Source organism: Squalius cephalus, assembly GCF_949319135.1.
Source record: "Squalius cephalus genome assembly, chromosome: 7".
Classification (NCBI taxonomy): Eukaryota; Metazoa; Chordata; class Actinopteri; order Cypriniformes; family Leuciscidae; genus Squalius; species Squalius cephalus.
Window position 1 is genome coordinate 30,367,640 of NC_137128.1, and position 25,727 is coordinate 30,393,366.

At 37.0% G+C, this 25,727-nt stretch overlaps 1 protein-coding gene across 1 annotated transcript; it reads left to right on the plus strand.

Annotated features, from left to right (window-relative positions):
* The first annotated feature begins 885 nt into the window (after positions 1-885).
* On the plus strand, positions 886-24,628 carry LOC307161033 (MAM and LDL-receptor class A domain-containing protein 1). The gene is made up of 51 exons (XM_079875486.1): positions 886-994; positions 1,711-1,839; positions 2,125-2,253; positions 2,340-2,439; positions 2,576-2,738; positions 2,855-3,098; positions 3,610-3,732; positions 4,193-4,320; positions 4,394-4,628; positions 4,716-4,984; positions 6,062-6,152; positions 6,332-6,463; positions 6,610-6,735; positions 7,858-7,985; positions 8,063-8,231; positions 8,615-8,734; positions 8,820-8,977; positions 9,801-9,896; positions 9,997-10,087; positions 10,163-10,285; positions 10,365-10,467; positions 10,582-10,732; positions 11,615-11,840; positions 12,004-12,130; positions 12,222-12,351; positions 12,447-12,525; positions 12,653-12,817; positions 14,029-14,154; positions 14,242-14,457; positions 14,589-14,708; positions 14,851-15,003; positions 15,163-15,239; positions 15,318-15,488; positions 15,609-15,809; positions 15,965-16,073; positions 16,275-16,397; positions 16,484-16,580; positions 16,741-16,897; positions 17,062-17,176; positions 17,902-18,045; positions 18,130-18,317; positions 18,427-18,592; positions 19,414-19,635; positions 19,735-19,913; positions 20,097-20,325; positions 21,892-22,051; positions 22,143-22,257; positions 22,370-22,490; positions 23,038-23,128; positions 23,203-23,269; positions 23,349-24,628. The coding sequence occupies exons 1-51, from the start codon at positions 967-969 to the stop codon at positions 23,430-23,432; spliced, it is 7,194 nt and encodes a 2,397-aa protein (XP_079731612.1). The 5' UTR covers positions 886-966; the 3' UTR covers positions 23,433-24,628.
* The last annotated feature ends 1,099 nt before the right edge of the window (positions 24,629-25,727 follow it).

A 25,727-nucleotide genomic window follows, 5' to 3' on the forward strand; every position in this document is an offset into this window, starting at 1 on the left:
TTTTAATGTGCTAAGTAACTTGAGACTGTTCAAAGTTTGCAATTAATTATGTTGATTATTAAAGATTCATTCAGTGTATTGCTTCTTGGAACTAGTGTCTTTTTCTGAGTGTCCCTCTAGACACACTATTGCTTAACGGAGGTGAGACTTCCAAGTATGCAGTTCTGCTTGCTCAATACATCTATAGTGTCTGTTGAAATTATGGTTGTGCTGTACAAGGACCCAAACCAGGGCACATTTTTACACCTGTTCTTATGGACCTGTTCTGAGCATTTTTACATAGTATATTCAACTGTATGTAATGCTACTTAATCTTGCTACACAATGACTTAAATCATTTTAACCTTTTAGCAAATGATTATGCATTCCTTTTTTTTTTTTTTTCAGTGAAGACTATTGACGTAAGCATGATAGAGAAAAGTTCACTCAGATCTTGCAGTTTAGCATGGACAGTGCAGTAAAAAATGATGTCATGGATTATGGCAGTAACCAAAGTTAGGGAAGTCTTTGTGAGGCTGTTTTTATTGCCAATGTAACAAAAGAAAAACATGTTTGCTTTGCAGGATTTGTCTTACTTTCTGAAATCTTAGGTATAACTTCAGTATTGAAGTACCATAAATTAAGGATTATTCTCACCAAATGATTACTTTAAGGAAACCGTGAGAGGAGCAATTCCTCAACAACTGTAAGAATGCCAGTACTGACTATATACAGCAGACTGTATGCTTTTTATCTGGCCACGTGGAGTTGTAAAAAGCAGGAAGGTGAAAAGTAACATTTGAGGTAGTTGGGTCCACTGAACTTTAACATGCACTGATAAACATACCATATTATAAATTATCTACAAAAAGAATGATCTCTAGTCTCTGAAGTTTCATTGGCTTCACATTCATGCATTGCCAAACAAGAGACATTGGAGGAACGGACTAGTTCACTGAGGAACTCTTCATCCATGTTCTCGACAAAATGAGGGGACTGTTTCTACTGCTACTTGGTGAGGCCATGTTTTTTCTTTTTGTATCAGTTCAAATACAATAAACAAGGGTACATTTTACTGTGTGAACCTATGAGCCGGTTAAATGTAAAGGTCAGCAAGGTCATCAGAACCAGCTGCTTATGTTTGCATGCATAATGTAACGTTTTATGAAATTATTTCCTTAATATGATCAGGTGCCAGTTGAAATCTGTTTGAATTTGTGTTTCATTTATGCATCCTCATTTGATCTAAATGTTTATGGTTAAAATTAGAAATCTGCATGTGGTTGCCCCCCCCCCCACATGAGGAGGAGGGACGCTGGAAGAATTGTCGCTGGGATTCACAGTTTGCAATTAATTATGTTGATTATTAAAGACTCATTCAATGTATTGCTTCCTGGAACTAGTGTCTTTTTCTGAGTGTCCCTCTAGACACACTATTGCTTAACGGAGGTGAGACTTCCTTAAGAGAGGGTCTTATAAGTAGCTTATATACACTCGTAATGATGATTGACAGGACTTAATGTTTGGAGCTACATTAAAATAAACAAAGCAATTCCAATAGGGTCCTCACACCACTGATGATTAAAGAATGACATTTTTGACTGAGACCTGATACTAATACTCTCCAAATTTTAATAAAATAAACTGCGCATTCCTATTCTTTTGAAGATGTAAATCTATGTATAACAAAAAACAAATGTAACCACTTATTAGTTTGCGTTTTATATGCAGTTTCGATGGGCTTGGCCTCCTGCCCTGATGGGCAGTTCCAGTGTATTCAGTCCCAAGACTGTCTTTCCATGGAGCAAGTGTGTGATTTCCACCCCAACTGTGCAGATGGATCAGATGAGGAGTTCTGTGGTAGTTACAGCATTGTCATCTTAATCAAATTATGTTCTCCCTTGCTGATAACACATCTTTGTCATGTAGTAATATTTACTAACGTGTATTGTAAAGCTTTTATTTTCCAGTTATTTGCATGCAACACCACAGAACAGATATCACAAATGTATAGGACTACAGCTATACAATTGTGATATCTGTTCCGTGCAACACCTGCATGCAAATACATGGAAAATAATAGCTTTACAATACAATGCTAGGTTCACAATTTAAGAAATAAGATTAAGAAATCTTTTGTCACAGGCTCTTGTAACTTTGAGGAACATGCTTGCGGATGGATTAACTCCAGTAAGGATGAATTTAAATGGCGTCGAGAGATGGCAAACATCAGTGCTGTCCCTGGTGTGGACCACACCACAGGATCACCTTGGGGTAGGCCTTTGGACTAAGACAATCACCTTGGATTTGATTTGATATCATGTGAACTTTTGATAATTAGACTTCTGTATTATTTATAGGTGGAGTTATGCATGCAGAAGGTGATATTGTAAATATTTTTTCGGAAGCAATTTTGGAGCACACACTTCCCAGGGCCACTGCACTCGGATGCAAGATAAGGTGGAGAAGCAGCACATCAAACACTCACTTTTAAATAATTATTTTCTAATCACTCAGATTCTCATTATTTTATTATTATTATTATTATTTTAATGCTTAGTAGTGTGAGCACAGTTTTGTAATCGTTTAATTTCAGCTTTTGGTATCATCTCCATGATCCTGGGAATATCTCTTCCTACTTTTCCCTGAGTTTGATTGGTAACACTTCATCTGTAAAGTTATGGTCGATTAAAAAGGGCCAGACTAATGGTTGGGAAAATGCTTGTTTGTTAATTGGAAATCTTCCTCTGGGCTTGAAGGTAATGCACTGCATTCACAGTCATCTCAGTCGCACCAAATTATTTTTGGACACTGTAATTGGAAGAGCTTTACTGATTTTGTGTTAATGCTTTCTTATTCCATTTCAAAAACACAGCTTGTATTTTCCGTGGATCCTACATTCATCGGAAAGCAGGATATCATGCTGGATGACATTACACTGATAGACTGTGCAGAGGGAGACATCCCTGCAGCTTCAGACCAGCTCAGCTGTGACTTTGAGAAAGACACCTGTTCCTGGTACCATGACCAGTCAACTGAAATAAAATGGAGGAGAGAAGATGGACAGAACCCTTCTTTTGGTTATGAGGGACCTGGACATGATCACACCACTGGTTCGGGTCAGTAAGGTTTTTAAACGTTTTTTAAAGAAGCCCCTGATGCTCAACAAAGCTGCATTATTTGAACAAAAATACAGTAAAAAGACAGTTGTGTTGTGAAATATTTTTACAATTTAAAATGATAACTTTTCTATTTGGCAATGCTGAATTTTCAGCATCATTACTCCAGTCTTCAGTGTCACATGATCCTTCAGAAATCATTTCAATATGCTGATTTGGTGCTCAAAAACATTCCTTGTCAATGTTGAAAATGGTTTTGCTGCTTAATATTTTTGTGGAAATCTGGACACATTTATTTCAGGATTCTTTGATGCATAGAAAGTTCAAAAGAACAGCATTATTATTATTTTTTAGGTTTTTTTATTCTTAACTGTCTTTTTTTAAATCAATTGGGTAAAGGTTTAGTAAAACTTTAGTTGCAAAAAATGTAATTAATATATAAACCTCAAACTTAAACCTAAAAATATAAAACTTCACTTTAAAGTAAACAAATATTTTTTATTTCGTGCAGGCTATTTTATGTACATAGCACCACAACGGTCCTTCAAACCACCTGAGACAGCCAGACTGACCAGCTTTCCACAGCAGGCCAAATGTGTCAGCTTCTGGTATTTAATCTACGGTGGAAACATTGGTGAGTTAAGAACATGCTCTCTTCATGCTCTTGATAAAGAAAGTATGGAGCCAGAATTTATTTTTTTCATCTGGAATTGTTTGGATTGTAAAAGTGGACATTTCATGAAAGAATGTTTTTCATGTAATAATGTGCACCAACAAATTCTGCATAATGAGACCAGGAATGTGTAAGAACTTGTATAAGGTCAATTTTGAATTCATATTTATGGTGCGCAAATCATTTGCATTTGCACAAATCAGGGTCTGTGCATCCTTTTCATTTATCTACCCCTAAACCTCACAAAAACATATTGGTGATTTTTAAGTTGGTCAGAGAGATGGCTTTTGTCTAAGCTCTTTATGTGAACAGTCAAAAACTAACCAAACACATATTTATGTTACAGCATATGTTATTACTTATTTGCGTGTACATATTTACATGTGGTTATAATAATCCTGGGTGTCTGTGGCTGTTGAAGGCTCTCTCAGATTCATCACCAAGCATGCTAATGGAAATCTGACGCTTATATGGATGAGGACAGGGACTCAAGGCAACAAGTGGCGTTTTGTGGACCTTAGTTTCGCAGACAGTGAAGAACCAATTCAGGTACTGAATCATACACACTATACCCAGGTGGATATACGTGTACATGTTTGTTCTCATGCATTGCATCCAATAGTTTATATTTGAGGGCATCCTGGAAGGCACTGAAGGCTACATCGCCATAGATGACGTGCAGGTGTCAAACAGTATAAATGGGTCCTGCCCAGCTGAGCGGGAATGCACCTTCCAAGGCTCTCTATGCGGCCTGTCGTCCGACCCTACAGCTGATTTTACCTGGATCAGAACTAATGGAGAACTGGCAACTGGCACCCCCAGCCCTGCAACGGACCATACTTTAGAGACTGATAAGGGTCTGAATATCCACCTTAGCTACAGCATACCAGACATCATAGTAATAGCAACAATGTGATGATAGTTCATATTGTTTTTATCCATAGGCTTTTACCTGAGTGCACAGCTGTGGAAGAACCCCAGTGGCAGCAGAGGCAGCATGCTGATGGATGTCAATCACCCTTCCTCTGAGCACGGAGAGTGCTTGATGTTCTGGTACCACATGAATGGAAGAGACGTGGGTTCTCTTAACATCTATGTCCAGGAGCTGCACAGTGCCAGATCTCAAATGCCCGTGTGGAGTGCGAGTGGAGATCAAGGAGAACAGTGGAGGCACGGCAGAGCAACAGTCATAAGTCCTCACAGCCCATATAAGGTGCGTGTAGAAGAGTTTAAAAGGTACACTCAGTAATTTTGTATATGTTGCACTGTGCTTACAGTATGTTATCATCTGGGACTTAAACTGACTAATGGTGGCGTGAAAGTAAAAGAAAAGTTTTCAGTTTCTGATTCTAGATTCACTGAAGAAACACATTACTAACAGCCAAACATGATTAATTTATTTTAGGAGTGAAAGTGTCCAACAATATGGTGGTTATAACATAAAGAGTGTAGTATTTGAATGGTCAGGTGATCTCAACATGTCATCCTACATGTGGCGACCAGCTCCATGTAAAATGAACATTTTTTATAGGGTTACTGATATGATTTTACACATGTTTTCTGTAATTATTTTTTTTATTTTGTAAAACGTGTCTAAGTACTCTTCTCTTATGTAATTTAATTTCACATATTTTATGCTCGTACTGGGAGGTTTTGGCTCATTGTGGATGGCACAGCTTCTAATTATGTTCTCTGCTTGCTTTTAATAACATGTGCAGTATGAATGTGAAGCGTGTCTGCACACACACACTCATACAGCCATCCATTTATTTTATTTTTTTAAGTAGAGCCATAAACAGGTTCAATGCCAGTACCTGTAAAACATTAACTGGGAGCATTAAAGATGGTCAGTATAATAATTTGGTAGGAAGTGATAGGAAGTCCAATAATGTTTATTGCCCAATAAATATGACCTGCATGTGCAGTGGTGTGCAGGCAGGTAATTATTTATTTATTATACAGGTAATATAAAAAATCATATTGGTATTATAAGTTCTAACAATGAGGCTTATAATTCCTGGAAAAAAGCCATCCATTAGTATTCCCTTTCATCTCAATGGCAGTTGCACTGACTGGTCATTTTTGCTTCAGGCCACATTTTTTAAATTTAGTCAGAATGCGTACTTTTGAATACCTGTCAATGGAGAAAGAGGCCTTTTGCTTATGAAATTATGTAGTTATGACACATACTAACTGCTAAAGCTAACCAGCCAAACCCTGACCTCTGGAATTCTGCACATTTATGCAGTCTAGTTATGTTTCAGCCTCTGGTTTACTTCTTGAATAACAGGTCATATTTGAAGCAGTGGTTGGAAATGAGCAGAAACATGATATTGCCATTGATGACCTAACAGTTCTAAATGACCCTTGCCCCCCTCATGGTAAGTCCTTGAACTTCATAATCACAAGATTATAATTTCATTGCTGCTGATCTTGAATAAATTAAGTAATTAATTAACGTCTATTCACCTCACAAAGCACTTCAAATATTTTCAAAACAAATGTTTTATACTAAAAACTGCTCTACCATCTAAATAAAGCTGTGCACATCATTCTTCAGGGTTTTGTGATTTTGAGATGGACATGTGCGGATGGGTGAATACTCATGTCAACGACTCCAGTGTAGACTGGAGCTGGACCTCTGGAACCAGTAATGACCCCGAGGTCGACCACACCACAAACACTGCCATGGGTAAATATCAACACATTACGTAATGCTGTATGTACACCAGGTAATAGAGTGCTCCATTTTATGTAATTATTGACTCTTGGAATCAAACCCATGTGCACAAGTGCAGCAAACTGTGTTTTGACAACCACTCATTCTCTTCTATCCAGGACACTACATGGCCTTTGACACATTTGGCAAACCAGATCAGATTGCTCATTTTGAGAGTGAGATGATGGATACTGAATCTCAAGGCTGTTTGGAGTTCTGGTTCCACATGCAGAAGTGGAGCATTGGTGAGCATCTACATAGAGAACCTCAATTGTGTTTTAGACTTCGAAATATTATTGGAAGAGAGACTTGATTGTTTAGAATGATCTAAAACAGTGGCTGCATCCAAAATCGCATACTCTCTTGAGTAGGTACTTATTTTGAATAAGCAATTTCTTCACGACCGCTAAAAAAGTATGTTCTTTATAGTATGAATGTGTGTAGTATGAATATAATATGGACGTACTACATTCGTCATGTTGTCATTATCATGTGACCTACTAGCGTCAGTTACGTTGCTTCACTGCCATTCAAAAATCCTCTTGCGTCGCCTCATGGCATAGTAAAGTGTTCATCGTATGCACACTTCAGTTCAAAAAGAGATAAAATGGAGATGTCGCTGCAAGTGGGAGGAAGTTATTTTGTTGAAAGACTAATACTTTATTTATTTTGATGAATAAATATTGCAATATTCTATAAGAAAAACAAGAATTGTCAATGTAGATTTTTGTGGTGACTTCAAAAGTATTTAAATTAATCAATTATAATTAGTATATTAAAATAATCAAATTGTAATCCTAATTTAAAATGCTAAAAAGTAGTTTTTTATTGAACTACTTTTTTATTGAAGTACACACAGTTTTTGAAACTTCTGGAGTCACAAAATTAATTGTGATCAATTAATTGAATTCATGAATACCAGTTTCTGTTAATATATAAAAGTTTGAAAGCAAGCAGCTATTTAATGTCATAACTACAGCAGAAATACCAGAAATTTCTTAGCCTTCAAAAATTGTATTGGACAACAGGGGGCCTTTGAGTCAAAAAGTCTAAAATCTAAAATGATTTATTGGTTGCACTTTATTTTACAGTACGTGCACTTGCGTGTACTTACATTGAACTTACCTAAGAAAGTACTGGGTAATATAGGGTAACTACATGGGTTAGGTTAGGTTTAGGGGTAGGTTCAGGGTTAGTGCCTAGTTATTATCCAGTTATTGCAATTAGAAGTACATAGTATATACATGGGGAACAGGACTGTAAAATAAAGTGCTACTGATTTGTTAATGTCTATTCCTACGACTAGTTGAGGCAGTATGAACACCATGATTTTTCTTCCATTGTATATTTTGTGTTTATTATTGTAGAAAAGCTTAAACTAGCAATTTATGTAAATGAGTCCGGTTCTCTACGTGGTCTGTGGAGTCGATCTGCCATTTATCAGAATGTGTGGCATCATGTCACTGTAGACTACCAATCATCTGAACGACACCAGGTGAGAGACTGATGCACAAACACATGCCACACCATCAGATACTTGACAATAGCTGACTTAAACTTCACTGTTTGCAGATTGTGTTTGAAGCCGTGAGTGGATACACAGACACAGGTGTTATTGCTTTGGATGACATCTATATCAGGAGGAATACGCGCTGCTCTGACCTGATCCCAACAACACCAGTACCCACAACCGAGCCAACCTCTCCACCTGCGTCCGCCTTGGACTGCAACTTTCAGGAGGGTAAGAGATGAATGAGCAAAACATGAATGTGTATGTGTATATGTATGTATTTGTACAGTGGAGATAAAACTTCTACACACCTGTTAAAAAAGCCTGATTTTATGGTGTAAAAAAATGAATAATAATAATAAATTATAATTAGAACTTTTGCACTTTTAATGTACAAAACAGCTTATAAATCATACTTGATGTTATTTAAAAAAAAAAAAAAATGCTGATAAAAATTGAAGAAAGTTTTCTGTGAGGGTTCTGTTTAGGGTTATGGCATATAATTTTGTACAGTATAAAAATCATTGTGTATGGAAAGTCCCCAAAACATAGAAACCTGTGTGTGTGTGTGTGTTGTGAGTTGTCTGCTAATTATTCCATATTTTTGCTTTCAGGACTATGTGACTGGATCCAGGAGACAGATGATGGATTTGATTGGATCCATCAAGTGGGTGGAAAGGTGAATGAACCATGGCTAGGACCTTTATATGACCACACCTTAAAAAATTACAATGGTAAGATTCATTATTTTACCCTTTAGTGGGCAGATCAGGTCATTCTATAATAATTTGTCATACATTTTCATATTTTGTCTTATAGGGTTTTATCTCATTGTAAATATGTCTGGAGAACATAAAACCAGTGAGACAGCAGTCATTTCAGCGCCGATGATAATTCAGAGCACTGATGTCTGTATTGGATTCTGGTACTACATGTTAGGACCATCTCTTGGAAACTTAGATCTGCTTATTGAGACGGTACTTTCAACATGGCATGTGTAATTGCGTCATGATATGTAGTGATATGATTTCTGATATGTAAGGATTCATGTGCAGTCATCTTTGTCTCAAAATGTATTGCTATTTATGCGTCAGTAAATCAGTCAGTTTTTTTCAACAATTTTCCATTGTTTATCTTAGTAGCATGAAAAATAATCTGTTATTTAAATTGTGATTAAATGATATACAGAAACTCAGAAAGGAAGATCAAATAACCCTCCCTTTATTATCGTTGGTGCTGTCAATCACACAGCATGAGTTTATCAATGACTGGACTCTTGCCAAAACTCCCATTATAATCAATGGTGATGTCTACACTGCACAATCTCTTATTTACATTGCATTTGTACTGTTAGTTAAAATTAAAGCATTCCTGAGAGTGCAGAAATCAAGTTGCAATAAGGAGATCACTGCATTCATGCGCTCAACAGACTTTTCTGTCATCGGCCACAATGCTGCAACCTTTCATGCGGTGGGAATAGATCTAAATATACGGCTATAAACACTTTTCAAGATTAGTTCATCTCGACAGCTGTAAAAGTAACATTGTAAAAGTTTTCGAGAGAGTTCTACATATAATACTTATTTCATTAGCCAATCACAGTAGTGGCCATTTACATTGAAGTCTCACAGCAGACACGCCACTTCCAACTGAGCGTTCAAATCAGAGGTCTAAAATCAGGGTAGAAAATGGAGCTGGGTAAGTGCACCTCAGGAAAAATTATGTTAATCAAATGCAGTTCATGACCCCTTTAAAGGAATTTTTTTTGTCATTTAAAAACATTAGTATTGTTGGTTTCAGAAAACAATGGAAACCATCACATGGACAAGAAGAGGCACCCAGACCTCTGAGTGGCTGAACGCACAAGTCTCTATTAGTACTGCAGACGTTGATCGAGTAAGGCCCCCTGACATATTTTCTACTGTAAATATCAATCCACATGTATGCTTATTTACCAACAAAGCAACAGGTAGAGCATAGCTATCACCTTGTACAGGTAAAGTTCTCAGGGAGCAGAACAGCAGGAGGCAGCGGCTTCATAGCCATTGATGACTTCAGAGTGACTGCAGGAGCCTGTGTGGAACACAGTGAGTCAAAGCGTTCAAAGCATCTTATCTAATTACCAGACATTCTCAGCTATTAAAGTGATCTCTTTACCAAAGACCCGTGTGGATTTGAGTCTCCCTTGCTGTGTGGCTTTGAACCCGATAAGACTGACAGCAATATCTGGCTCCATGTGAACGGCAGCAGTGGCCATACTGACCATACGTACAGAACTGAACTTGGTGAGGGAACAATCGCTTTTGTTGTGAAAGATTTTTTTTTTTATGTACTGACCCATGTCATGTGTTTGTCACATGGCAGGCCATTCAATGGCTGTGCTTGGGTCCAATCTTCAGAAACCAGAGGGTTCAAATCTTCTGACACCAGAGTATAGCCCATCTACAGAGTCCTGCGTACAGTTCTGGTATGCTTCTCTCAATATAGTCTTATATTGGTCTATTATGGATCCAGTTTTTGTATTTAAGCTCTGTTCTAACCCAGTTAAGAGTAATGTTTTGATAAAGGCTGTTTTTTGTAGGTATTGGCTGTCTGCAGGCTCAGGTGATTCACTCTCAGTGCATGTTCTTCTGAATGGGGAGCTGGGTCCAGCACTTTGGTCTCTTTCTGGAGCGACTTCTGATAGTTGGGAGGTAGCAGAGGTCACTGTGTCATCTCCTTCCAAATTCAGAGTGAGTTCTATCAAAGACTATAGATATAGAAAAACGGTTCACTCCTATTACTAATGAACGGATTAGTCTGCAATACGTAATAGGGTAGAATATGTCCCGCCTTCTAAGTAAAAGAGGCAATCGCTGATGGTAAAGTCATTGAATTACTATTAGACTCCCGCTTAGGACTCCACATGCGCATTGGTCTAGCCTGAAAAATAAGCTTTTTTTTAATGCTGTTTGAGCATAAGACAACATATTTTGTTTCTGATTTGAAATATGTTATTTAATTGTGAGTTCAGCAAGCAGTTTTTGAGATTTCGGGATTCCCCCATTCAAATGGATAGAACCCGAAATACCTGCCCAGAGGCATTGCATATATGGCCGCAGAGTGAACAGACTTTCCTTGAAAGGGACTTTGGTTCTATTTCTTAGTAAAATGAAAATGTCATTTACTCACCCCCTATGTTCTGTGAAACTATAAGATCGCTTTTGGTGAGAAACGAAACAAAATTGAAGTTGTTTTTCTGTGATCATCCTAACCAAGTAGGAATTTGTGAATGAATCATTCTTTTGAGAATGAATCATTCTTTTGAGTCAGAGTTTTTCAATGAATCAGCTGATTTGTTTTACAGAACTAGTCTGATGATTCATCACTGCTTCTCGTCTGTTCTTATTTTGACTGTAGGGTCATACATTTTTTCTTTACCTGATTCTTATTCTACATACTTTGGTAACTTTCATTTGCTTTTTAAAAATGTTATTTTGAAAGTAAGAAACAAAATTGCAAAATATCTGCAGTTCCTGTGTTGAAGTATCCTCAGTCATGGAAATAAGTATAGGCTACTGTATGTCATGTGGTTTGTTTTGCAGTTATTCATCTAATTTTGCATGCGCACACAGGTGGCGTTCAGAGCAGAGCTCAGTCAAAACTCGGAGTCGTTTGTTCTTCTGGATGATGTCTCTGTTAAAACTGGAGCTTGTTCCCAAGCAGGAAGTTGTGATTTTGAGTCAGGAAAGTGTACATGGGTGAATGTTGCTAATGGATTCACAGATGAACATGACTGGATTCATGCAGACGGTCACTATAGCGGTCCTCCTTTCGATTACACTACTCACACTGCAGATGGTGAGGACTGGAGGAAAAATGTCAGACTTAACCTCCCTGATCTCCTGATTTCCTGTAGTAGTTATGTTTGTGGATAATGCCAATATTTGACACAAGTCAAAATGAGATGGCAGGACAGCTGATGAGACACAACACATGATGTTTTTTTCTGATCTTTTTTCAGGCAAATTTCTTTTGAGCCCATCTCAGAGGAACAGGCAAGGCCAAAAAAGTAGTTCAGTGCTGACCTCTGAAAGGATCCGGCTGACCAGTGACTCCTGTTTGGAGTTCTGGTACCAAATAAATGGAAGGTCTGTTCTTAATTGCTTTCTGCACTCTCTTCCACTGTTTGACTGTCAGGCGTGATAATGCAGTTTTTATTGTGCACTTTTCTATTGGCAGTGACCCTGGGATCCTTAGACTGCTATTAGATTCAGGTGCAACAGAGCAAGAACTGCTGTTTGAAACACAGGTCACTGGGAACAATTGGGAAAATGTCTCTATCACTGTGGCTGAGACCAAACCCTTTCAGGTGTGGAATACCTATCTATTTCTTAAACTTTCACCATCATATTGTATCCATTTGTGTGTAATCATATCATATAACCTGTGTAAACCTGTTATCAGATTCGCATAGAGGCTCAAACAGGCAGTGAAGGATACATTGCAGTGGATGACATTAGATTGACAAATGAGCCATGCAAAGGTAAACTGTCTTTTTAATCAGTGAAAAATAATTGTTTTGAATGATTGATGGTAGCTGATTCTCAAGAAAAATAAGCATTATTTGAGGGATGTTTGCTGTCAGTGTCTTTTCATTGACTAACATTCAGACATCAGCGTGGAAAGTGGAGTGTTTGTTGGGTGCGACTTTGAGACAGACACTTGTGAATGGAAAGATATCAGTGTCGGGCAGTGTGTTTGGGAGCGGGACCAGAATGGTACAACCACCGCCAACACTGGCCCATCAGTGGACCACACTACTGGCACAGAGCTGGGTAAAATATTTTGGAGAACAACTAACCTGGAATGTATTATATAATGTGTATGTTTGGGGTTGGTGTGATTTTTATTTATTTTTTTATTTTTTTAAGATTTTTTTTAAAGAGGTCTCTTATGCGCATTAATTTAAATACAGTAAAACAGGAGTATTTTAAAATATTATTACATTTTAAACTGTTTTCTATTTTAATATATTGTAAAATGTAATTTATTCCTGTTATGGCAAAGCTACATTTTTACTCCATCATTACTTCAGTCTTCCTTCATAAATAATTATAATATGCTGATTTTGTGCTCAAGAAACATATGTAATTATCAATGAAAACATTTGTGCTGCATATTATTCCTTCATAAATACATATTATTATTGTGATGCAGTTTTTTGTGATTCTTTACTAAATAGAAAGTTGAAAAGAACAGCATTTATTTAAAATAGAAATATTTTGTAATATTATAAACATCATGTTTGTCCCTTTTGATCAATTTAGCGCAACCTTGCTGAGAATTTTAGACCGTGTGATATGCCAGTCAGGGATTTCATGGACCACATAATGACGTAAAGAATTGCTGAATCTTTTTTTTTTTTAACCAGTTCTTGAAACAAACTATTTGAATGAGTCAGAATTCCCATAACTAATATATGATGCAAAATCAGAATGCTATCAGTGTAATTTAATAATAAAAACATATTTGTCGTAGGCTGGTACATGGCAGTAGAAGCCAGCCATGGTGACCAGAACAGCTATGCTGCTCTTCAGAGTCTTGATCAATTTATTGCAACCTTGCTGAATAAAAGTATTAATTTCTTCTTTTTTTATTATTTTTTTATTGTTTTTTATTGTAAACGCAAACAATTTTTAGGTTTGAAATGGCATTGAATCATAACATGAATGGAGTTGAATCATGACAGCAACCAACTGAACTGGAATAAATTCAATTACAATAAACACCCTTATAGTACAACCTAATAGAAAAAAAACTGCACATACGTATATGGCTGTTCTTGAGAATTTTAGACCGTGTGATATGCCAGTCAGGGATTTCATGGACCACATAATGACGTAAAGAATTGCTGAATCCTTCTTTTTTTTTAACCAGTTCTTGAAACAAACTATTTGAATGAGTCAGAATTCCCATAACTAATATATAATGCAAAAACAGAATGCTATCAGTGTAATTTAATAATAAAAACATATATTTGTTGTAGGCTGGTACATGGCAGTAGAAGCCAGCCATGGTGACCAGAACAGCTATGCTGCTCTTCAGAGTCCTGCCATGATAGAGGCCAGCAATGAGTGTCTGCTTGAATTCTACTACCACATGTTTGGAGAGGGTAAGACTAGACATTTTTATGTGTTAAATTACTTCAGGTAATACTAAAAGATTTGTACTGTAGTTAATGCAATCTCGTCTTTGCCAGGCATTGGGGAACTGAAAGTGTACCTCCAAGAAGGTCCAAGGAGGACACCCTTGTGGTGGATGTCTAGTAACCATGGAGATGAGTGGCATCAGGCAGAGTTGAGTGTGGGTCGCACCCATCAGGTTTTCACTCTCCTCTTTGAAGCTACCAGAACCTTCAGCGAGCTCGGGGACATTGCTATAGACGACATTACCTTTTTCAACTGCACTCTTCCAGGCAGGTTACAAACACATCAACTTATTCTTACTGATAAATCCATTTTAAAGCTCTCAGATCACTTTAACCTTTAACACAGCATTATTTAATGGGCCAAGACATTAGTCCATTATCCATTATTTCTCCTTCAGAGCCTCATGACTCTTGTCAAGAGGGCATGTTCAAATGTTCCAACCATGTGTGTGTGGAGCTGAACAGAGTGTGTGACTACAGCGATGACTGCGGTGATGGCACTGATGAAGAGTTCTGTGGTATGAATTTCGGTTTAAAGCTATCAAAAACGTGGTTCTGTCAAGGCCACATAGTGTCAAAGTTTTAAAGGCACTGATGAACTCTGAAGGACAATAACATTGTATGAGGAACTGTATAACCTCTTGTCTTTTGTGGGTCTAGATGTAAAGGGTTATAAGCATCGCTGCAGTTTCGAGCAGGGCATGTGCTCGTGGGAGAATAGTGACTTGCAAGCTGGCTGGATTTTGCAGAATGGAGAACAAGCCTGGCCTAAGCATGGACCACCAAGAGACCACACCCGCAACACTGCAGCAGGTGCTCAAAATAATACACATACTGTACACTAACATTCAAAGGTTTTGTGTCACTATGGTCAAGGATGCATTTAACTGATCAAAAGTGACAGTCAAGGCATTTTAAGGCACCAAATGAGCATGTTAGAATGATTTCTGAAGGACATGTGGCATGTTCTAGGTCATTTCATCACTCCAGAACATGAACTGACAGCAGAGATCATCTCCAGCACCCTGCTGCCCAGCTCTGATTGCACCGTGAGTCATGTGTCGATCAAATAATGTAATGCAAAGTCTCTTTCATACTGTATGTACTGATGCACCTTGTTCTTGCAGGTGAGGTTCTACCACTATTCTCATGGTGACAGCGCTGGTTCCAGGCTAGTCGTCACGCTGAGGACGCTAAGTAATGGAGATGATGACAATATACTTTGGGACAAGACTGTGACACAGAGCTTCCTCTGGCACAGAGCAGAAGTCACCTTTTCTACCGCAGTTAAGAGCAAGGTCAGAGTTTTTTTTTTTTTTTTTTTTTTTTTTTTTTTACAGTATATGTGTCATTTACATAATTTCTTGGCTTAAATAATGTATAACATCATTTTTAAATAAAACTGCCTTTATTTTCAGATTGTTTTCCAGTATGTGGGAAATGGTGAGGCTCATGCATCGCAAACAGCGGTGGATGATATTTCCTTCTCTGTGACATGTGCTCATGATCCTGACAACAGCGAGCTGCCAGTCACACCTGAGCCAACGATGACACCAGCTACAGCAACTACACCAGTGACTGATGCTTCTTCAGCTTCACCAACAGTCAACCCTTGTAAGGTCAGGAAATTTCAGTTGCATACACTGACTATACTACTGTATGTACAAAGATGAAGAGTGAATATTCTCTCTCATTTTTGCTACTCTTTTTGAGAAAAATAATTGTGAAAGCTGTATCTTTTTATTAATAAATTGACATGGTTTGTCAAATTCAGGAGAATGAATTTCACTGCTGGCGGTCAGATGGCGTAACATGCATTGCAGCTGGTGCTCAGTGTAATTATGACCTAGACTGCCCTCTAGGGGAGGATGAAGAAATCTGTGGTGAGTCATTTTCTTGCTATTTTCTTTCTTCAGGATTAATATGTATAAAAATAACATATAATAGTCAAAATTCAAATGTTCTAAAATCTATCTATCTATCTATCTATCTATCTATCTATCTATCTATCTATCTATCTATCTATCTATCTATCGGTATGAATGTATATGTGTATATATATATCTGTCTGTCTGTCTGTCTAGGTCCATGCAATTTTGAGAATGGACAGTGCCAATGGAGTGATATAAGTGTAGGTCCTAACACGTGGCAATGGGTAAAGGCCACAGACAACACAGACTTGCCTACTGACCACACCACTGGAACAGGTAATTAAATGCTATATCAATCCACGACAAAAACATATCAAAGTAAATATGATTCATATTTCTTTTTACCCTTTACCTATCCTCAGGGCACTACATGCAGACGTTTATAATGGATCCGTCTAAGAACGAGGCTCTGTTTCAGAGCCCATCCTTGCCTATCAGCTCTGCATACTGTCAGCTTCTGTGAGTTCACTCATAATTATGTTGTGCAAAACTGTGGTCAAGACCACATTTTAATGTGGAGGGAAGTAAAATATTGTTTTTGTGAAACAGACAAATACTGTTACACAACACTTGCCATGTTCCTTGAACCCAACTGTCCTTACTTTCTCTTGCGCACTAGGTTTCACTTCCACATGGGTGCTGGAAGTGCAGGCAATCTCAGCGTGATCCTGCAGAAGGGAGAGGACAGGAAGCTGCTCTGGTCACGATCCAGCAGCACTTCAGTTGAGTGGGTCCCAGAACACTTACCACTGGGCAAACAAGACCAGCCTTACAGGGTATGTCACAGTGAATGTGTATGGAACACAAAGCACCCATCATGAGTCTGATCTTTTGGGATTCATTCTCTAGGATCCCTTGCTCAAATTATACACAATAAGTGTTCTGCATGTACAAGTGTTCTGCATGAATATGCACATATTTTCTTTGTGTCCCATTTAAGTTAATTTTTAGCAGCCAGACCTCACTCAAAAAGGAAGGTTCCCTGCCCACAACTCAGACAACTGCCCTGGACGATGTCTCCTTCCACAACTGTGAGAAGGACTTCCAACCTCCAGGTGGGGAATCTGCTGAGAAGTTACAGTAGTTGAGATGGAAATGTATACAAATCTGAACTGCATAATGATCCTGTTTCTTCTATATAATACAAGCTTATCCTATTTTACCTGGCCATGGCAGTAGTCTAGAAATGATTAAAGTGAAATATTGTGACTATTTATTTACACTACCATTCAAAAGTTTGGGGTCAGTAAGATAAAAAAGAAAAAATAGTTTGCATGATATTGATCAAAAGTGACAGTAAAGACATTTATAATGTAACAAAAGAATGTCATCAAAGATTTCTTAAAAAAAAAAAAAATGCATTATGGTTTCCACAAAAATTGTAACCATCACAACTGTTTTCAACTGATAGTTATAAGAAATTTGTATTTAGCAGCAAATAAGCATGTTAGAATGATTTCTGAAGGATCATGAGACAATGAAAACTGAAGTAATGACTGTTGAAAGCTTTGCCATCACAGAAATAAATTACATTTTAAAATAAATTCAAATAGAAAACAATTATTTTAAATTGAAGTAATATTTCACGATATTACTGTTTTTACTGTATTTTTGATCAATCAAATCAAGGCCTTGGTTCTTTCAAAATCATAAATAATTCTCACCAGCCCCAAACCTTTGAACAGTAGTTTACATTTTTAAATTTGAGAAAGTTTTGCTCAGTGACCTGAGCCCACATTATGATGATGAGATCATGTCTCACTTCTCCTCTGTACTCCAGACTTTTCCTTGGTCACATGCTCCTTTGAGAAGGACTTGTGTGGGTGGATCCAGGGAGCTGCAGAGGACCTAGACTGGGAGAGATGGAGCGGACCGACTGAGACTCCAAATACAGGTCCTTTGGGTGACCACACCAGTGGAAAGGGTAAGCCAGCAACCATTTCCACCTTATCCGTGTCAGGTCAATCATCATGTATGTCCTAATTATGTGTCTTTTGTCATTTTACAGGGTATTATTTGTACATCAAGAGCTCAAGTCATGCCAGAACTGGGGAAATGGCTCATTTGAAGTCTCCTCTGTCGCCCCCTATTGGACCTGATGGATATTGCTTCACGTTCTGGTATCACATGTTTGGAGCAACAGTGGGATCATTAAGAATGTCTATATATGACATTTCATCCAACCACATCACATTAGTAAGACTCAAAAGAAAAACATTTTCTGGGCATTTTCTAATGTCACATGTAAGGAATGCAAAATGTTTTATACTAACTCCAAAAAATGTTTTTGTCTCTAAAACTGTAGATGTGGCTAAGGGAAGGGTCTCAGAGGAACGAATGGCAGTTGGCTCAGAGTCATGTGAAACTGACAGATGTTCATCAGATATTAATTGAGGCTTCAGTTGGAGGACTGTCTGGGCACATTGCTATAGATGATTTATCCGTCACTAAGGGTGCCTGTGCTCCCACAGGTAATTAATAACGTAGCTAAGCTTAGTATTTGGTCTGTTGTTTTTCACATTACCCTGTTGAATTGTCCTCCATGCTTATTAGAGCACCACAAGCATTTGGCACAGCTGTAACATAATGTTGTATTCATCCATCTAGTTACTGTCTTCAGTATCAAACTGTCAGCTTAGTGACCATTGACCAAATTTAATGCATTTGATTCATGTCAAAGACAATCTGATTAAATATACCATACAAAAAATGTGAGCCTGGAAGACGGGTGATTTGATTAAGGGGATCTTGACCATAAAACTTTATTGTATAACTTTAAATGAAAATTCTTTATAGAACTAGGTTTGAGTAGTGATTATTCACAAATAACATATTTTTTAACATTTACAGTTGATTAAATAATTTTTATAAAGATGCGTGACATTTTCGTTATCAGCTGATATTTTGGTAACAGCCAAAATAGAATATTTAATCACTAATTTACTAATCACTAACTAACATACAATTTGTATTGCCTTTGCAGTGATCTACAGATCAATTAAAGTTAATCTTTAAAAACACAAAAAAAGTATATCAAAATAGTTAAATAATTCTGTTAATTTAAATATTTAGCAATTCTCAAAATGAATATCTAATTTACATATTACACATTATAATGTAATGCCTAAATACACTTGTAGAATAAAAGTCTTTTTTTTTTAAAGTCTGTTTTTTTTAATAATTTTTTTAAATATTATCAAAAAAAAATATTGGACAGAAGTTTAATATCAGCGCATCTTTACATATTGATAAATACATGTTTATGAATATCACCAGATAATATTTGTTTCAGAGGGCCTTTGTGACTTTGAAGAGGGGGATTGTGGCTGGAAACAACAGGCCGATGATGACCTGGACTGGATCCGAGTGTCAGGAAATAATGTAAAATCTAAATCTGGACCTGGTTTCGACCATACAACCAACACAGCGAGTGGATCCTACTTTTATATGGAAAGTGCACCTACCCATGTGCAAGGACATAGAGCTATAATGACATCTCCTCTGCTTCAAACAGGTGAGAGAAAACTGTGTATCTTTCTGTTATCTGTGATATATGTAAACTATTAATTTCAGGGTAGAAAACTCTCATGAGAAGACATAATCTTCATTCCAGGTGATGCCAAGTGTCTCCAGCTATGGTATTACATGGATGGACAGGGCACTGGGACCTTAAATGTGTATCAACAGTTCTCAGACAAAGATCGGCCCCTGCTGGTGACCAAGTCTGGAGAGCAGGGAGGACTGTGGAGGTTTGCCCAGACCCCTCTAACCCTCTCAGGGTCAAACTACAGAGTGAGTCAGCGCTGCATCTGGTGACTGATTGAAACGTCCAGCGCATTGTTTCAGAATTACAATCACATATTATTGCAAATAATGGCCTTTAAACCCTGCCACAAGTTATACTACAGTTTGTACCCTTGAGTTTAATGATGTGGAACTGCAGGAGTGTCCTCATTAATACAGCTGTCTTTTCAGATTGTGGTGGAGGGAATTGCAGGCCAGACTGAACAGGGAGTCATAGCGCTTGATGATGTTCAGGTTTCAAACTATCCCTGCACTCCTTCAGGACAATGTGACTTTGAGGCAAACTTCTGCAGCTGGATGAATCTGATAGAGGTGGATGATGCAGACTGGCTCAGAGCCCAGGCACATACTGGAAATCACACACGACCCAGTGTGGACCACACCACCAACACTTCCACAGGTGGGCTGAAGGAGTTCACTGAGCTTCATTAAAATGTGATGAAGAATTAGTTTATGAAGGAAGTATATAGATAGATCTGATATGTGCCCGAAGCTGAATACCATGTTCGGAAAGGAAATGACGCATTCTATGGAAAACCTGAAGGGAAATGAGATGGGAGGAAAAATATATTTCAATAGGTTTGCATTTGCTTGCAATTATATAGTTGGGTAATTATATTGTATATATAATGTGTGGGCATCAGGGAGCTGCTATCAATATGCGGGTTATGAAATCACTTTTGAATGCACGCTTGCTTTGTACTTTCACTTTCCAATTCGCAATCTCGCATTCTCTGCATAGAGGGAGCACGGTACCATAGAATGCGTTATTCATTTTCCGTGCCTTTCTGAATTTGGAATTATGTCTCGGGCACATCTTAAACTGTGACTCTGTTTACTTGTTGTATTAAGATCTGTTTCGGGTGATCCAATCACAGCGTTAAAGCTACACAATGAGAGTGTAAAACAAATCTATCTTCTTCAAGTCTTTATTTTACCCAACCATTCTTTGAAAAACTTGGTTTACTTTTTAGAGCTGTTGGGATGCATTTTTGTGGGATTGCATGTAATTCACATATCTATACACATAATCTATCATTGTTGTCACATTGAAACAAAATAATGTTATTTCTCAAAACGCATTGCAGTTTTATTTTTCAGCGAACTAGATAGTGTAGCTTTTAATTTTGGTTACAATGGGTTTCAAATTTTGTGATTTAGTCATTCCAACTATATTTAGAGATCATCAAATACACTTAACCTCATTACTTTTGTGGTGTAAATTGCAAATACAGACAAGAGTTAAGGGAAGCCTAGTCATCTGTCACCTGTCAATCAAGATAATTGGTCTTGAAAAACAATATATTTGTGCATTAAAATTAGTTTAGTTCATGAACAATTTGGAAAACACCAGTCTTTCTGGAGTCTCTTTGTAAATTTGAAGCACACAACCTTTAATTTAGGATAGTAAGACTTGTTTTGGATGTAAATAATTAGGTGTTTTTAATGAATCAGTTGAGTAAATAATTGAATGAGTGATTCATTTGATTCAAATCACTGAACGAATTAAAGGTGCAGTAAGCGGTTTCCGAGAAACGCTATTGAAAGTGGATCAGAACCTGCACCAAAACAGACTTGAAGCCAATCAGCAGTAAGGGGCGTGTCCACTCATGAGGGGGGAGGTGCCTTTTGTGGGCGGAGCTATCAAGATGATGAGGTGTGATCATTTTTGGTTGGGGCGTGTTTGTTTTGGTGATTTCAAATATCAACAGTGTTTCTCAGAAATCGCTTACTGCACCTTTAATGAACAAATGAGTCTTTTTAGTAAATTATTCAGCAGATTTGATTCCCAGGGATGAATCAAAATCTGATAAAAAACAGGTTTTTATCAACACACAGTAACACACTAAAGAAGTGAGTAATTTATATAGTGATGAAATCGGACCCTTTATTTAAAAAATGATCACAGGTGGTCACATTTTCATTTAAGGTGTAAACAGGTTCTGTGATGCTCTTGTGCCTGTAGGTTATTACCTTTATATGGACAGTTCTGTGGGGATCTGGGGAGACACTGCCATGATTCTGAGTGAGATATTCACACCTGACAGCAGGGGGCACTGCTTTACATTCTGGTATCATATGTATGGATACAAAGTTGGGACGCTCATATTATACGTCAATAACAGGTACAGAACCATGACAAAAAAAAGAAAAAAAACCCCACCTTTTATGTGTATGTACTTTCATCACAATTCATTGAGACTCTGTCTTTCCTAGGACCATCCATAACAGCGGGAATAAGCGTGGCCAGATAGTATGGGTGGAGTCAGGAGATCAGGGCGACGTGTGGAGGACAGGCAACATCTATGTGTCATACCGAGAGCCTTTCTGGGTATCAAACTCTATCATGCAGAATTCACAGGATCAATGGGAATCATTTTAAGATTTACTCAAAGCAAAACCACAAAACATTTGTACATCATTGTCTCCTCCTCTCTCCACAGTTTATATTTGAATTCCTGAAGGGAGAAGGTCCGAAAGGAAGTATAGCTATTGATGATGTTCACATTATTCCTGGGCCTTGTGACTCAGATCCCACCTCACCACTTCCACACTCTAGTGACAGTAAGAGATATATTAATGCCTGCCAGTCTTATGTACATCTCTCACACAGGATCCAAACTCTTTGCCACACCTGCATATAGAGGGTGAATTGAGAATGATTCTCATTTCTGGTCATGATTTTTTTTTTTTTTTTTACTGGACAAGGAATTTTTTTTTTTTATTATTATTTCCGCAGCATAATCTCATCAGCTCATCTCATCTCAAAAATGTAGAGATCCATCATGATTTCAGTTCCTCATATTTCCTCATAAATCGAAACATGGCATTTTGGATCAAAAAGTTGTGATATTTATATTTCAAACAAGACATTTTGATAAAAAATAATCTCTTAAAACAGTGGCTTGAATGATAAATCAAATGCTCAAATTATCAAATAATAAATCAAACTCTCAAAATGGCTGCTCAATTGAGAACTCAAATGCTCAAATGTAATTTAATTTCCTCATTCAGGGAAGCATGAACTGGTCCAAAAATAAAAAATTATTTGTATTTGATTTTTAATTTTCATTGTATTTCCTTATACAAAAACATTTGTTGGTTTGTTCAGCTGTTGGTATTGGTGTTGGAGTGGGAGTGACACTTGTGGTGATATTTACTGTTGGTGTTGTCCTTTTTGTGCTGAATAAAAAAAGAAAAAGGTATGTATGTACTACTCAATTCATTAGAATGACAAAAAAAGAAAAGAGGACAAACATGTTTTGTATCTTTACAGGGAATCTATACTTGAAGATGACGTGCTTAGCAACTCTACTTATAGCCCCTTTGACTGCAACATGAGTGTGAGTATTTTTTCTAAATTACATGCATATAATGTTGTAAGAATTTATCTTTAAGGTTTTCTATTCCTGTTTTTGCCAGGGTTTAACATCCACAGCAGAGAACGGCAGCTCCAATGACAATATTTCGCTTTCAACAAATGGAAATGACGAATATTTCACATAAAATGAGCAATCCCAAACTCACATAGAAACAAATATATCGCATGTCATCTTTATGACCATCCATATTCCTATTATATTGAAAAATAATCTGGAATCCTCCACACTAAATTCACACAACCATTTGGAATAACAGTAGCCGAATGGCCTTTAAATGCCTGGCTGACTGAATCATTGCCAAACACAGCACCATGTACTGGAAATACAATAAAATGGCTCATTGGCTATATGTGTTTCTTACGATCTCAAGTACTATATAATAACTTTTATATAGTATAAAAGTAAAACATTTATATACTTCTAGATTATATCATTTATATTGTCTGTCATGCAAATTCAGGCCTAGCATGTGGCACTTGCATGCATGCCACAGTGCCATTTCAAAGGTGTTTTCATTTATTTTTAACACTATTTTTCTTCTTTTTTTTTTTTTTTTTTTTACATATTCACATACTACTTAGATTTGCACTGAAATATGTTGACGAGACGTACTACTTATGTGCAACTAACATTATTTAGAGAAACAAATTACAAGAACTTTCTGATGTACTGGAAATAGGGTTTGACCCATGAAACCAGACAATTTAGACTTCACCTAAAACAAAAAGAAATCTTTGCAAGTAGAGGTTTGGATGTCTGATATTTCACTTGTTTTAAACCCCTGAATCTTGAGTTGACCTAACATGATTCAGGAGAGGGCTGTTTGACTTTTCCAAACCTATGGGCCAGAGAATCCTCTCAGCCCTATGAGACATGTCACACTCGACTAATCCACTCATTTCTCATAGGAACCAGTTTCCTCACAGTAAGCCAATACTCTCTCTTACTGTCTGCCTTTCAAACAAGCACACACTCTCTCACATAACCACATTCATCCATACACTTACAAGTAGGCCCACATGGAAGGATGCAATACGTGAGTGTTAAGTGCCCAGATAAATGAAAGTAAAAGGTGGAAGCTGATTTTTATGCCGGTGATATCTCTGTTTAAAAACATTGCTAATCCACTGCTTATTATGGCTCTGTTTATGCTGACACAAAGTCTGCTGTTCACATTCAGGAGACATTGTTGACTCCGGAGTGATATGCTCAATGTGGTTGAATACTATGTTCTGTGCTTCGTTGTACCAGTAGTTTCACTTTGTGCAACTCACACACACACAAAAAATAAACTGGTGCGGCAATGTTCCCTTCAAGTTCAACTACATTTAGGAGTATACTATAATAAATATTTCATAATACATTGACAGTGGTGGCTAATATTACAGGTTTATTTAAATAGCTTAAAGGAGCCTATATGGGCCTCTTTTTTTTTTTTTTTTTTTTTTTTTGATCAACATTTTATTATAGGTTTCAGCTGTGTCAGAAATTAACAGATGCCATGAAATTAACCAGACCAAAATAAAATAATTATATAAAACAAGTACACATAATTAGGAAGTCAAGGTTTTAGTTTTTCTAACAATATCTCTGCGGCTATTGACCAGCTTTGACTTTTTGGGGATATTTTATTTTATTTTATCAATCAATAAATTCCACTAGAAACAAACCTTGTTGTATTATTTTAATTTAATACTGTGAAGCTGCTTTGATACAATCTGTATTGTGAAAAGCGCTATACAAATATACTTGACTTGACTTGACTTGACTATATGGGCCATTCTACAGAATTGGTGCAAACTGCTTTCCCACAACCAAAAAAAAACATTAAAAATCATTTAAGTATTCAAATCTTAGATGTTTACTAAGATCCTTTTATTAACTATGGAAACCCACAATAATATTTAAAATATCAATAAGCGTAATATATATATAAAACCATCATTTCTTGGGTAATTTGCATTGGACGGGGGCTGTCCCGAACCCTAACCCCTAAATTTCAACTCATGAAAATATTAAAAAATATATATATTTTTGCAATTTTTTCCATTGTTTTTTTTTTTTTAAAGTGAAGATCAAAACATTTATTTTATAATTTCTTTGTAAAATGTGTCCTGTGTTTTCATGTCACTACTGAAATAGTGTTTTAGTCCACTGGCTGAGAGTGATTTTAACAACATCCTTACATTTTTGATCAGGAAATATTCCTGTGTGTCCCTCTCTCACACAGCTACATAGTAAGTAGATAGATCCCATAATCTTGAGGTAAATGTGTTCAAAAGTCAGAAAATCTGTGTGTAACTTTAATGAACCTCATTACCAAACACTTTTTTTTCTGCAATTAAGCAGACTTTTTTGGGGTGTTTTTCCATAAAACTTTTTTATGTGTGTACAACTGTTCAGAACTGTGCTAGCTAAC

Excerpts from the sequence above, each read along its gene's own strand:
- LOC307161033 (XM_079875486.1), top strand. The coding sequence starts at position 967 with ATGAGGGGACTGTTTCTACTGCTACTTG. Across the intron at positions 995-1,710 it reads ACTGTTTCTACTGCTACTTG|TTTCGATGGGCTTGGCCTCC; the intron begins GTGAGGCCATGT and ends TTTTATATGCAG. Across the intron at positions 22,491-23,037 it reads ACTTCCACACTCTAGTGACA|CTGTTGGTATTGGTGTTGGA; the intron begins GTAAGAGATATA and ends TGGTTTGTTCAG.